This window comes from Eucalyptus grandis, chromosome 5, assembly GCF_016545825.1.
Source record: "Eucalyptus grandis isolate ANBG69807.140 chromosome 5, ASM1654582v1, whole genome shotgun sequence".
In the NCBI taxonomy this organism is placed as follows: domain Eukaryota; kingdom Viridiplantae; phylum Streptophyta; class Magnoliopsida; order Myrtales; family Myrtaceae; genus Eucalyptus; species Eucalyptus grandis.
In genome coordinates, this window is record NC_052616.1 from 5421241 (window position 1) to 5433822 (window position 12582).

Below are 12582 nucleotides of genomic sequence, written 5' to 3' on the forward strand. Positions count from 1 at the left end.
TTTAAAAACCAATTTTCATTAAAAAAAAGTTGATCATTATTGATTTCAAGCTACTCAAATCGACGTTAATTGAGTCGGCCGGGGTCTTGTCCGGTCGCATAGGACTATCCATTCCCGGGAACGATGGAACTTCAAGCACGCATCGGGCAAAAAGAGAGAGAAAAGGATTAGGTGCACCGGCTCCAGGTGAACCTAACTTTCCATCCGCCGTAAGATCCAGCGGAACTTCAAGTCCCGATGGGGGACCACCGTTGGATGATCATAGCCCTTAGTCTCAGAACCCGGCTCGTGTCCCGCCCCTTTTCGTTGGTCCACGTGTTCCCTTCCTACTAGTCACGTGCTTTAATTGCTGTCCACGGAAAAGTCAATTGGCAGCGATCGCCCCCCGCGCACGCGCTGGAGGAGGAGCTTGTCCAGAGGATTTGATTGATTATTTGATATTTTGAGGAAACGACAACTCTCTCATCCCATAATAATAATAATAATAATAATGCCATGGCATGAGAATTTTGTTATTATCGAAAATTTTTAGATTGCCGAGAATTTAGAGAGCCCATAATTCATTTTTAGGCCATATTTCCCTATACAAAAATTCAGATATTTTGGATATGAACATCACTCATTCTTAATTTATATATGGGTGATGTAAAAAAATTTTAACTTGCTAATTAGAAATATGATTGGAAAAAGGCCTCACCAATTAGGGGCAATGAAGAAAGTGATAAGACTTTTATTTTCTCAAGATTTCTTAATCTATTGGAAAATTATAAAAAGTTACATCACATTTTATCTGAGAAAATTTATCCAATCAATCATAAGTTTATTGAAGGCTCCTCAATTTTGTCGAAGAAGTTTTAATTTTTATGCGAAATCCCAATATAATCACTTCAAGCTGTAGAATTCTAGGCATCACTGAAAGCCGGGGTGAAAATTACGTTCCTAATCATTGCTCTTTGACAACCCCTTGGGTCTTTCACTTGTATGTTTTGGATTGTTACCCTCCCTCCCCGATCTTTTTTGCTCCCTCTTTGCATTTTTTTTTCCCCGCGCGGAAAACACGTTGGTTCCCACCATTCCTTGTCCTCGTCGGACGCCACCGATTGTCCACCACATGTTGGTCCAAATGGCCACGAACGACAAACGTGAATGTTTGCTTGGGGATTGTGATATTTGCACCGCCCAGATTTTTCAGAGCTCCTTACGCGCTTGCCCATTTTGTGAGAGTCCTCTGCGGTTTCTCTTGATTGGCAGTCTTCCTTTCACTGGGTGATGCGTTACCCAGTTTTCTCTTAGTTTATGCCGATTGGCGTCGCTTCCAAGGCTCCCTTGTTTTGGTCCTGCTTGTCAACCTTGTTCGGGAATCTCTAGATTTTTCTGACAGCTCCATTGTTTCTTTGAAATGAGGTAGTATATAACGAGAGATTTAAGGTGAGATAGGTGTTCGAGTGGGGGGGCGGGGGGTGGTAATTAGCAAAAGAGTGAGGTGTGTGGGGGTCACATTTGCGAGCTGGTTATTATGGAGCTAAAACTGTTGGAGGCAAAGTCTCTGTTTGCTTCAGAGGCTAACCACATGGGAAAAAGATTATTGTCGCGCTCGTTCTCAAACTTACAGGCCTCTTGCTGCGGAGGTAATGCTTTTCTTGCCCATGGGAAGCATTTTTATAAAATGGTGCTCTTTCAGTATAAGTTTATTGGGGATATGTGATTGGAAACTTGTCTCATTTGCTCTCCATGTTGCCTCAAGAATTGAATGTTTCTTTTGCTGGATGTACTTGGGATTACATTGGTAGTTTCTGGAATCATGGGTATTTGACAATTTAGAAGTTCGTGATGAGTTAGCAATCTTTTCTTATCCGACATGAATGGAGATGATGAAGGGATGCAAAATGGGATATACAAATCTTTTGTGGGTATGAATCCGCCCTTTTTGAACCTAAGAGTGGGAATATATTTCATATCTGTGCTGGTTTAGTTGAATATTTGTGATAAATGTTAAATGAAGTACTATGCATTTTTGTCTTACTACCCTCGGCCATACAAGGAACTACCGATCACCATTCTTTCTTAAGAGTCTTCTTTTTTGAAGTTTGAAATTCAGTCACACTATTTTTTCCTAACAAAGGACTTGGCTTGGCCAAGATTGTGGCTCGTCATATTTTCTTTGCAATGATCATTTTCAGGTGCTTTAGCTATGGCTTCTTATTCAAGGACGTCAAGGGATATGCATCTGTCAGTCCGAGCTGTAGGTTCAATTGCTCAGGATAAACTTTCCACAGAAACTTATTCAATTCACATCAACGGACTAAAACCTGCTTCTAGTCCTCATTCCTGTGAGTTGAGAGTACTTGATGCCTATGGCGATGAGTATGATGGAGTTGTCGTTGATCCAGATAAATTACCAGCTGAAGTAAATCTATTTGCCTCGATGCTTCGTTTATCCCTTCGTCAATGGAAAATAGAGGTATGTTTTTAACTTGCTCAAATGGCTGCTAGACACATTTGATGCTTCATCGAGGGAGTCTGAGTTATACAGAAGAAAATGACACTTTACATGCAGATTAGGAGTGAGGTGATTGAAATGTGCTTGAGCTGTGTTAGTTTAAAAGAAGGATAGGACAAGCTATAATCTTAAGAACTTTACTATCTAGATTCAACTTTTTCGGCTAATAATGACCTCAAATGGAGGCAAGTTGTACTGATCTGCAAACCGAATTCATGAATATTTATGATTGCTAATCGTTTCTAGGTGATGGTAAATTTTCAAACGTCTTAGTAATTCCGTGTGAGTAAATTCCATGTCATTTCCTTTCAAGTGGCATTCGGATTTTTCTGTTCTGACCGATATCTCCTTTTTAATAATAGCACTTATATTCCTTACTTTCTATTAATTACAGGGAAAGAAGGGAATTTGGCTTAAGTTACCATCAGAGTTGTCTGAGTTTGTTCCCATAGCTGTTAAGGTACTCCTTGTCCTCAAGTATCTGATGACAAAACAATGAAGTGATGAGTTACCTATGCTATTTTCATGGTTGGTGGTTGAGACAAAAATATAGAATTCTCTACTATAAAAGAAACTCACAGAGTGAGCCGATTATTAATTTAGTCAATTTACTTCAATAATGTAGGAAGGTTTTCAATATCATCATGCCGAAAGAGGATATGTCATGCTGACATACTGGATTCCCGACGGGCCTTGCATGCTTCCTGCTAATGCTTCTCATCAAGTAGGAGTTGGAGGTTTTGTTGTCAATGACAAAAATGAGGTGAGTTGGATTATCACAGTAATTCGCTGTAAGTGCAATGTGACCTGCTCGTCTTTTTCGCTTGAAATTGGTAAACACCTTCTCCAGTGGCTTTTATACCTTATCTACTTAGGTGTCTCACTAATCCAAGAGAATTAGCTCATGTCTTAGAAAAGTAATTGGAGATTTGAAGTTACAGAGCCAAAAATAAGTTGCCACAATGCGAAAATTGTTTTGTTGAGTACTGATAAGTTGTGATGGTATCAAAGAGTTTGATTTAGTTTATGAATATTGTGGGAGCTTTTAATAGTTCTTATATCAGCTAGACGTGTCAATATCTAATTTTACTATCATGATCAATAACAGAGAGAGACAAACTTGCTGTAGGTTCTCGTAGTGCAAGAGAAGTACTGTCCTCCAACATGCCACGGCCTCTGGAAGTTACCAACTGGATTTATTCTTGAGGTAGAGCTTTTAATTCGAAGAGTGTCACGTGTAATGGTGAAATTAAAGTTAGCAGATGATTGTAAGAACATGCTTTTCTTATTCATTCTGTATATTTTATCTTTTCTGATCAGTCGGAGGAGATTTTTGCTGGTGCTGTCAGAGAAGTCAAGGAGGAAACAGGGGTAAGACTTGTCTTGGCAAAAGTATTCTCGTCTAAAATCCATGTAGTCTACAAGAAAAAAAAATCTGTACAAAAGAGTTCTGAATAAATCAGTTCTAGTTTAATCATTCTTAAGTTCTTTCTCTCTGCAGATTGATACAGAGTTTATGGAAGTGATAGCATTCAGGTAACATTATCGGTGCCTTGCCTGTTTGCTTCTGGTCTAAATATTATGCTAAAAAACTGTCTCGGTGAAACTTTCAATTTATATCATGTGGCACTGGACTATGTTCATATGGAAGGAATGAGTTATGGATTTATTTTCATTAAGATTACTTCGAACGACAATCAAGTATGGTTGTGTTTCACTGGTCAAAGTTGATATTAAACCAAACGAGAAATTTCAAATCAGGATTGTACCAGGCTATGACCTGTCAGCCTTTCTTATAAGAATGCATAGCGCCATGACAAAAAGAAATTGTCCTCTTGAAATTAATCTCGAAGCTGAATGGATATCTTGTTTCCGCTTCGTCTCGTCAAGCCAGACTCCTGACATTCTTTCTAAATTGATTCTATTTTCAGGCATGTTCACAATGTGGCCTTTCAAAAGTCAGACTTGTTCTTTATCTGCATGCTAAAACCCCTATCGACCCGGATTGTTGTTGATGATTTTGAGATTGAAGCAGCCAAGGTGGGTACCTACTTGACCCTGGAGCAAAGAACCAGGGTTTTTCACTATGTTTCTCGAAAATTTGTTTATCAAGCAAACTGTTATGCGACTTCAAAATAGTGTAATGCCTTATTGGGGAATTTATATTGATATTGTGACTCAGTGGATGCCACTAGAAGAGTTTGTGGAGCAGCCACTCATCCAAGGCGATTCAATGTTCAAGAAAATCATCGACATCTGCGTTGCTCGGCTTGGGCAACGTTACTGCGGTTTATCGACTCATCAAGTGATTTCCAAGTTTGACGGCAGGCAATCCTCCCTGTACTATAACGTCATTGACTCTCGAGATTCAAACTGCCAAGCAAGCTGAAGCCTCTATGGGTTTTTGAATATGAGCTTAGTTCATTCATTGCCATCTCCAGCAGTTATATTACCGAATGTTGCAGCAACAGGCAAAATGAACATGTAATTACAGAGGTCTTCCTCAATGCACATAGTTATTGTAAAGCAGAGAATTTGACGGGTATTGTATATACAAGGTGACTGTTGTATATCCACTTAGTTGTACTACAGTGAATACGCTAAAAGATGAATAAAGGTGATTTCTCTGTCAAGCTTTTGCTTTGCTTCTTCTTGAAGAGGGACGCGAAACGCATCCGCAACTCATCCAATTGTCCTTATTCACAAACTGGCATGATGTGTAGATATTTTATAAAAATGAACGGACAAGTTCATGTTCCAGATATTGGGATGGCCCACATTTCCTGAAGAGGACCCAGCCATTCTACAGTTCATAAATTGCTGTCGGCAAGGTTTGTCAGTTTTTACAGTTACAAGTGTATCTCCTCAAAATGAGCAAATTAGAACAGCTTTCGCAGGACTATATATCACGTATTTGAGAATCTTTTACAAGACTCTTGCCTTTCGCTGGCGCATTTGAAATGTTGAATTCCATAGCAGGCAGGCCAACATTGTCAATGTTGAGAATGAACAATTTTCCTTTTTTTTTTCCCATTGCCACTATCAATTTCACGAAGAATGTAAGAAAATTTAAATTTATTCGATGCATATAATGTGACAGAACAGTATATTCGAAAATCTGTTTATCAAGCAAACTGCAATTGGACTTCAAAATAGTGTTAATGTCCATCACATTCTCGTAAAGCAGAGAATGTGATGGACATTGTATATAGAGGGTGATCGGTGCATATTCCACTTAGTTGTAGACTTATGGTAGAGTATTTAGGAGTATATATATCTTGGTCTCAATACAGTAAAAGATGAATGAAGTGAATCTGATATTTCTGTAAAGCTTGGCTTTGCTTCTTCTCGAAACTGTCCTTTTCACAAATGCAGTAGAGGGAACGTGAAACGCATCCACAACCCAACTGTCCTTTTAATGCTTTCTTGTAATATGTATTTTGATCTGCAATATCCATACAATGTTGATCTTACAAGGGATGAGCATGGGTTCCTGGTTCCAAATTTTTTGAAACGTGATCCGTTTCCTACTCGGAATTGAAACTTTTAAGACTCGAATCAGGAATAAGAGAGCCTAACTTTTTATGTTGTGTATTTTAAAATTTTTATTGTTTATTTTATTTATGTGTTTATCTTTTAATGGATAGATATTTATCGTTACTTTAACTTTCGTTTTACTTAATTTAAAAATGAAAGAAAAAATGAATAAAAATTGAAATAAATATAAGGAATTGGCCATTGTTTGGTAGATTTTGAAATCGCTTATCCTTGAATTGGTTCGAGTGGTTCGAGGTATACATGATAGGTTTGAAGTTTAAAAGCTATCGCGTTTTTTCTGTTTACAAAATACAATGAAAATACAAAAGAAAACACAGTAACCAGTGACAGTGCTTGACAGCAAAGCACAAACTGCAAATGATCTTACATATTATTTAATGAATGAATGGACAAGTGTATGTTCCGGATATTGGGTTGGCCCACATTTCCTGAAAAGGATCGGCCATTACTACGGATTCACGAATCACAATTGCCGTCGGCAAAAAGGCTTTTCAGTTTTTTTACAGTTAATTCAGAACTGCTGTCGGCAAAGGTCGATTTCACAACGAACATAAGAAAATTTAAATTTATTCGGTGCATATCATGTGACGGAACTTATTGTTGGAAAATCATTTTCTCCTTTTCCATGTCGATCTAATATAATCCATGAACAATATCGGTGCCCTATTTTTGCTAAACAAATAAGAATTAATTAACTAGGTTAGCATAATGTGTGATAAATGGAGACCAAGATAATTATAGCGCCTTAAGCAGTTCACATAGCAGTGGTAATTCACTATATTTTATGTACTCCATTTTGAAAATGATATAGAAAGCGAAGGAAAATATGCTAATTAACATATTTAATAAATCTTTTTTAAAGAAAAATTTAACCAAAATTTTTAAATTCTTTACAGCCTCAAATAATTGAGTTTGAGTGTAAAATAATGGAAGTCAGGAAAAAAAAGTCACAAAAAGTTTCAAATTATATATGTTATGCACATTTATCTTGAATTTTCTTTTCCGTGACATAAAAAATTCAAATATCTACCGTGGCACATTTATTTTAAACTTTCCAAACTTGTATTTGTGTAACATATTTACCATCCGTTAAGATTTTGTCAATAGTTTTTCAATAAAAAAATGTCGTTTTAATTTTATTTAAGCAATGTGGGTGCTATTTTAACACTGCTTGCTTTCTAGAGTTCATGTAGTCAGATTTTTAATGGTGTTCGTTACTGGAACGTTGATGAAATATAAAATAAGTGCAAATTTGGGACCTTTAGTATAAAAAAAAAAAGAATAAATATATTAAAGTAAATATAATTTGAGATTTTTTTGTGATTTTCTTTTACTTTAAATTTGAAAATCCAAAATTGATAAACAAGTGGAAACATAAAGTAAACCCGAAATGGCACTTTTAAGGTGCAGACGCGCAGAAGAAACAGAGGAGTGGTGAATGCCTTTGAATTCCCTTCTCGGCCGCCTCCGATTTCCTCCTCACTCTCTTGATCTCACAAATTCCTGATTTCCTCCCAAATTAATCGCCAATTCGACCGATATCATCTTCCCCCTTTTCTTCCCTTGTTTGGATATTTATCATCTTCAACTTTACGCTCTCTAGTTCTCCTTTTGTGAGTTGCAAAGCCTCTGTCTCTCTCTCTCTCTCTGGGTGCCAAGGTTTCAAATTTAGCGAGGTGAGGCCAAGAAGATGTTCTTTTCGATTCTGGGTATCGGTTGCTTTCGCTGAATTCCCTTCGGTTCTTGAGAAAACGGCTTCACTATGAGAGAAAGCTGAAATCAGAACATGGGTTTTCTTGAATCATCAACTTGACATTTTTTATGTGGATTTCTCTATATGGGCTTGATGTTGGAAATGGGGTTTGATGCAATGTGCTTACTTTTCGTTTTCCATGTGTTCCAGTCTCTTTTGAGAGGTTTCTACTTTGGCTTGTGAGATGTGGAGCTGGTGGTAGCGTGACTCTAATTGGAGAATTAGAGTGGAAGGATAGAATATAATGAGGTTGGTTCGATCGGGCTCGAGCTCGAGCTCAGGCTCGAGCCTGGTGAAGGAGGAAGGACGCGATCGTGCTGATTTGTTTCTCAATGTCTATGATCTCACTCCAATTAACAACTATCTTTACTGGTTTGGGCTCGGGATTTTCCATTCGGGTATTGAAGGTGAGTTCTTTTTATTGTTCAAGCTAGATATGCCATTTTCTTTGGTTGAAGCTGTGGCATTTGATGCGTCGTTGATAACATGTTGTAGTTGGAACTAAAAAGAATTTGCACTTTATAGTTCTATGAATGATGATTGTAGTTTGGCTGAGGCTATTGCAGGGATTGTTGGTTATCATGCTGCTTTTTAATTCTGATGCTTAGTTGAATCACAGTGATTTCCCTTGATGGAAACATATCTTTAGTGGAGCCAAGAAATTTTTCTTCCTGATGTACAGACGCTTGGCTTGACTGATGAGTAAATCTGTCTATTGATTTATTTGGGACGGCTTTGCTTTGAATCTTTTCCCCCCTCTGATAGTTAATATGGTGTCCTAATATGTTTCTTGCAACTTGCTGTCTGCTTAAAGCTTTTTATTGTTATTGAGTTTTACACACCAGCATTAGTCCAGATAAGCAGTCTGTCTTAAAGGGCGTTGGATGTACTTTTATGGTCTTAAGAGTTAAGTGACTGATTGTTCTTAAGTGATAGCTGTTTTATCTGTATCTTGCTGCATCAGGCATTATCGACCATATCAAGGGTGATATGTCAAGGATTAGGTTGAAGTGGTTGCCGGAAGTTTAGTATCTGAAGGTAAAAAGACAAAAAGAGGCATAAAATAAAATTGGAGTGGAAGAGATCAATGTCTACATTAGGCATAACCATTCACTGAAGATCTTAGAAATAATCAACCAAATCAATCAGATTCTGTGGGGATGTTCTTTTCTTTTCTTTTTTTCTTCTTTAGTTGCATCATTCAAAAATGTGAGTGTACTAGTTACTATGCTGGAGAGATCAATGTCTACGTTAGGGATAACTTGTTCACGTGCATTTGTTGGGTTTTGACTGTCGTATGAAGATGCAATGCTAGGTAGAATTGTGTATATTGGCACGTTATTTTGACTTTCTCCTCCTGCATTTTCCCTTGTTACGATTCACTTAACTGTATCCATGTGTCTAAGGATGCATTTTTACTTTCTATGGAGCTGGGCTGAGATAGTCTGGAACATATTCTGCTTTAGAAGAAATAGACAGAAATCTGCATTTCTCAGATTTAGTCAGTACTCAGCTTATTGTTCTGGAAACTTAGAGATGGAGCTGAAACTCGTAAAGCTTCGCAAGTTTAAGGACTACATGACTGGTGCTTTCATCATGTTGCCGTGAGTTGTTTGATTTGCTATTTGCTCCATTGGGTTACATCAAGATGTCTCTTTATGGTTGGAGCTAGGTTAAATTGTTAAGAATCCTTCATTTTAAGTCTCCTTTCGTGGATGTTGTATAAAAAATGGAAATTCAATGGAAGCACTTGACTAACATCATTAGTGTGCTCAGTTTAGCTCAATTATGATGACCATTTATCCATTCTTTTTCTTTAGCTTTCTCTAAGAGAACATGCTGACACATTTTCTTGGTTTTGTTTGGTTAGCCCATGGCTTAGAATACGCATTTGGAGCTCATGAATATCCTTCAAGTGGGGTTTTCGAGGTGGAACCAAAAGGTTGCCCTGGCTTTATCTTCAGAAGATCACTGCTATTGGGGAGTACCAACATGTCTCGTTCAGAATTTCAATCATTTATGGAGCACCTCTGCAAAAAATATCATGGAGACACTTATCATTTGATTGCAAAGAATTGCAATCATTTCACTGATGAAGTGTGCAAAGAATTGACTGGAAAGTCAATTCCTGGATGGGTAAATAGACTGGCCCGGTTAGGTGAGAGCTGAAATCCAAAATTCGTTTCTTGTGTGCTTATTTATTATCTGACAAAGTCATAGCTCCTTCCCAAGATTGCAAATGTAGCTTCTGGGACGGTTACATATTTCTGGTACTCTAGGGTGTATATCTGCTAGAACATTAGATAGAAATTGACTCTCCAGTGCCTGTGATTTAAGATTAATCTTGTCATCTGCATCTTGGATGTCAGAAAGACGATTTGTCAAGAAAATGGTGGAGACTGGGGAAAAAAAATGTCGTACTGGATCATACTAAGAAAAAGATTGCTTTTCCCATAATTGGGTTATGCCTACTTGCTCTTTCTGGCTTCAGAAATTCATGCCCTAGTTGTCGGTTGTCGTTAATTGTTTATATGATTGAAGAATCTTCTGACGTTTCAGGTTCTTTCTTCAACTGCCTACTTCCACAAAGCATACAGGTTGCGGCAGTTCGACATCTGCCTGACCATTCAACATATTCTGGTAAGTTTGATGCAACTGTCGTGTCCTCCACATTTTCACCCTGTACTAGACTTCATCATTATAATTTGTTGTACTTGTACTTGTTTTTTTTTTTTTTTTCAGCTATAGTTGTCTTACAAAGTCCCCTCTCATTAATGGACTTTAGAGAATTTATATAGACCAATTAATGGTCACAATTAACATTTATAATAAATAGTAAAAGTGCATGATTCATAGTTCAAATAAGCAGTCGATAATTTTCCTCCTTAGTGCATCAAATTATAGACTCATGTATGTTGTAGTACGTATAGATGTCACCAAAAGCATAATTGGCACTGATAAGGGCTAATAATTTTGATACAAATTGACAAGATTTGACTCATTTATACGAACAAATATCAATAAACTTGAAAAAGACACGAATTAACACAAACTCTAAATAAGTTAGTTCTTTAGCACATGCCCCAAAATCAAATGTATAACCGGAATATGACGTGTGAACACGAATTGATATCCCTATTCGAACATAATCATTGAGATCTGAAAAAATTAAAAAAGTTCAAGTTTCGAGAATGGGGGACGTAGGTCATAGTGGACTGACTTCCTGGTACTTCTACAAGCGTCCTCAGCGACTGCTGAACATTTCCCGTCATGCGAGGAATAAGCTGCTGTTTTAGTTGTTTTTCTGTTCAGTTTCCCCTTTGTCTTGACAGTTCTGTATTGTGCTATTGAAGATGATGCCTTGGACTCGCCTCCTTCGTCTGTAACAGCGAACAGTGAAGAGGATGAGCTAGATCACTTGCTGACCTTGCCCGATGGAGATTTTGCATTTCTGAAGGAAAAACCAGTGAGACTGGCCAAGGATCTCCTTTAAAGTCTAAAAATCCATTGCACTGGCATTTGAATTGTAGCCATTGGTGAACGGCAAATGATTTCCTGATCCAATCTGTTGTAAATCGCCTCTGTCCCCGTAGGAGTACCCAATACTAGTTGATAGATGTAGATTCATTGTACGTAAGTGTATAACTTTGCTCCTGTTATTACAGGTAATAACCGGTTAGAGTGCCTTGGCAGTTGGCGTTCTTTCCAGTTTAGCACCTTATGAATTTACACTAATTCTATATGAGGATAAGCGGTTCCGAGGACGGTTTCAGTTTCACTTGGAACTTATCTTATTGGGGCTGGTTCCCTAGTTTTTGAAACTTGGAACTTGCTTAATATGGAATCTAGAACTTCGGGTCTACTTGAGAACTGACCAATTTCTTTCCTTTTTTGTTTCATTTTATTCTTCCTTTTCTTTATTTCTTTTTTAGTTAAGCAACATGAAACTAAGCACTACTAAAAAAAAAAAAAAAATTCCCATTTGTCAATAGTAACGATTTATAAAATATGAACATGTAAAATAAAATAAACAATAAAAAGTTCAAAACACGTAATCAAGATTCATTGATTCCTACTTCCTGATTCGGTTCTTACCTAGGATGGGAATCGGATTGGTTATTGCTAGGACTTGGAATTGGACTAGTTCCTATGGTTGGGTTGGTCTGTTCCCTGTTCTACCTTAGACCTATGCCTCACTCCTAATTTCATATTGCTTACTCTTACTCTGTTGGTTTAGTCATATCGCAAACTAATATATTTGTGCCCCATTTATTCCAAACTAGTACATTCATTCATGCCACGTTTATCCCAAAACATATCATATTGGCACGAATTTACTGGTTACCTAGATGAGAAGATTGTTTACCAATGGTTACCGTCAATGAGGAAACTTGCGTCAACTGGCGGTCTGGGATGATTCGCTGCAATCTTACTGCAATGGAGAGCTCTAGGACACAGACAATGCTGGTATTGTTCCCTTGTAACAACACTTCCCCTCCTTATTCTTCTTCTTCTTTTTTCGTCAATAATGTCTGAATCTCCTTCAATGTACCTATGGTTCCCGGCTTCTTTGTGGTTGCTGTTCAGGTAACATGTTCCCGAACACTCTACACGGACGGGACACTAAGAATCTATTACAACCAAACTTCCATGATTAGGGGGGTGCATGACAACCCTTGTTTCTGTTCCAGAAACAATTTTTCTATTCTAGATTTGTTTCTAGAATAGAAATTCGTTTGATAAAATTATTTAATTTTTTTTTTATTTCTGA

The 12582-nt window shown here is 37.5% G+C and overlaps 2 protein-coding genes across 3 annotated transcripts; both read left to right on the forward strand.

Moving 5' to 3' along the window:
* The first annotated feature begins 1137 nt into the window (after window positions 1-1137).
* On the forward strand, window positions 1138-5133 carry LOC104443648 (nudix hydrolase 8). 2 transcript variants are annotated; one of them, XM_010057147.3, is made up of 9 exons: window positions 1138-1628; window positions 2181-2461; window positions 2895-2960; window positions 3126-3263; window positions 3630-3707; window positions 3821-3871; window positions 4002-4036; window positions 4432-4540; window positions 4683-5133. In XM_010057147.3, the coding sequence occupies exons 1-9, from the start codon at window positions 1517-1519 to the stop codon at window positions 4887-4889; spliced, it is 1077 nt and encodes a 358-aa protein (XP_010055449.2). In that variant the 5' UTR covers window positions 1138-1516; the 3' UTR covers window positions 4890-5133. The 2 variants fall into 2 exon arrangements, with proteins under 2 accessions (XP_010055449.2, XP_039168044.1); XM_039312110.1 differs by lacking the exon at window positions 1138-1628 and adding an exon at window positions 1654-2065 and having other exon boundaries at window positions 2115-2461.
* Window positions 5134-7444: 2311 nt separating this feature from the next.
* On the forward strand, window positions 7445-11575 carry LOC104443649 (deSI-like protein At4g17486). The gene is made up of 5 exons (XM_010057148.3): window positions 7445-7734; window positions 7962-8218; window positions 9682-9969; window positions 10371-10451; window positions 11165-11575. The coding sequence occupies exons 2-5, from the start codon at window positions 8056-8058 to the stop codon at window positions 11302-11304; spliced, it is 672 nt and encodes a 223-aa protein (XP_010055450.2). The 5' UTR covers window positions 7445-7734; window positions 7962-8055; the 3' UTR covers window positions 11305-11575.
* The last annotated feature ends 1007 nt before the right edge of the window (window positions 11576-12582 follow it).

What these genes read in the sequence shown, in the direction of transcription:
- LOC104443648 (XM_010057147.3), top strand. Translation starts at nt 1,517, where the DNA reads ATGGAGCTAAAACTGTTGGAGGCAAAGTCTCTGTTTGCTTCAGAGGCT. An exon ending in TTGTTCCCATAGCTGTTAAG is followed by an intron (nt 2,961 to 3,125) that starts GTACTCCTTGTC and finishes TCAATAATGTAG; the next exon opens with GAAGGTTTTCAATATCATCA. An exon ending in AAGTCAAGGAGGAAACAGGG is followed by an intron (nt 3,872 to 4,001) that starts GTAAGACTTGTC and finishes TTCTCTCTGCAG; the next exon opens with ATTGATACAGAGTTTATGGA.
- LOC104443649 (XM_010057148.3), top strand. Translation starts at nt 8,056, where the DNA reads ATGAGGTTGGTTCGATCGGGCTCGAGCTCGAGCTCAGGCTCGAGCCTG. An exon ending in TTTCCATTCGGGTATTGAAG is followed by an intron (nt 8,219 to 9,681) that starts GTGAGTTCTTTT and finishes TTGTTTGGTTAG; the next exon opens with CCCATGGCTTAGAATACGCA. An exon ending in TGACCATTCAACATATTCTG is followed by an intron (nt 10,452 to 11,164) that starts GTAAGTTTGATG and finishes GTGCTATTGAAG; the next exon opens with ATGATGCCTTGGACTCGCCT.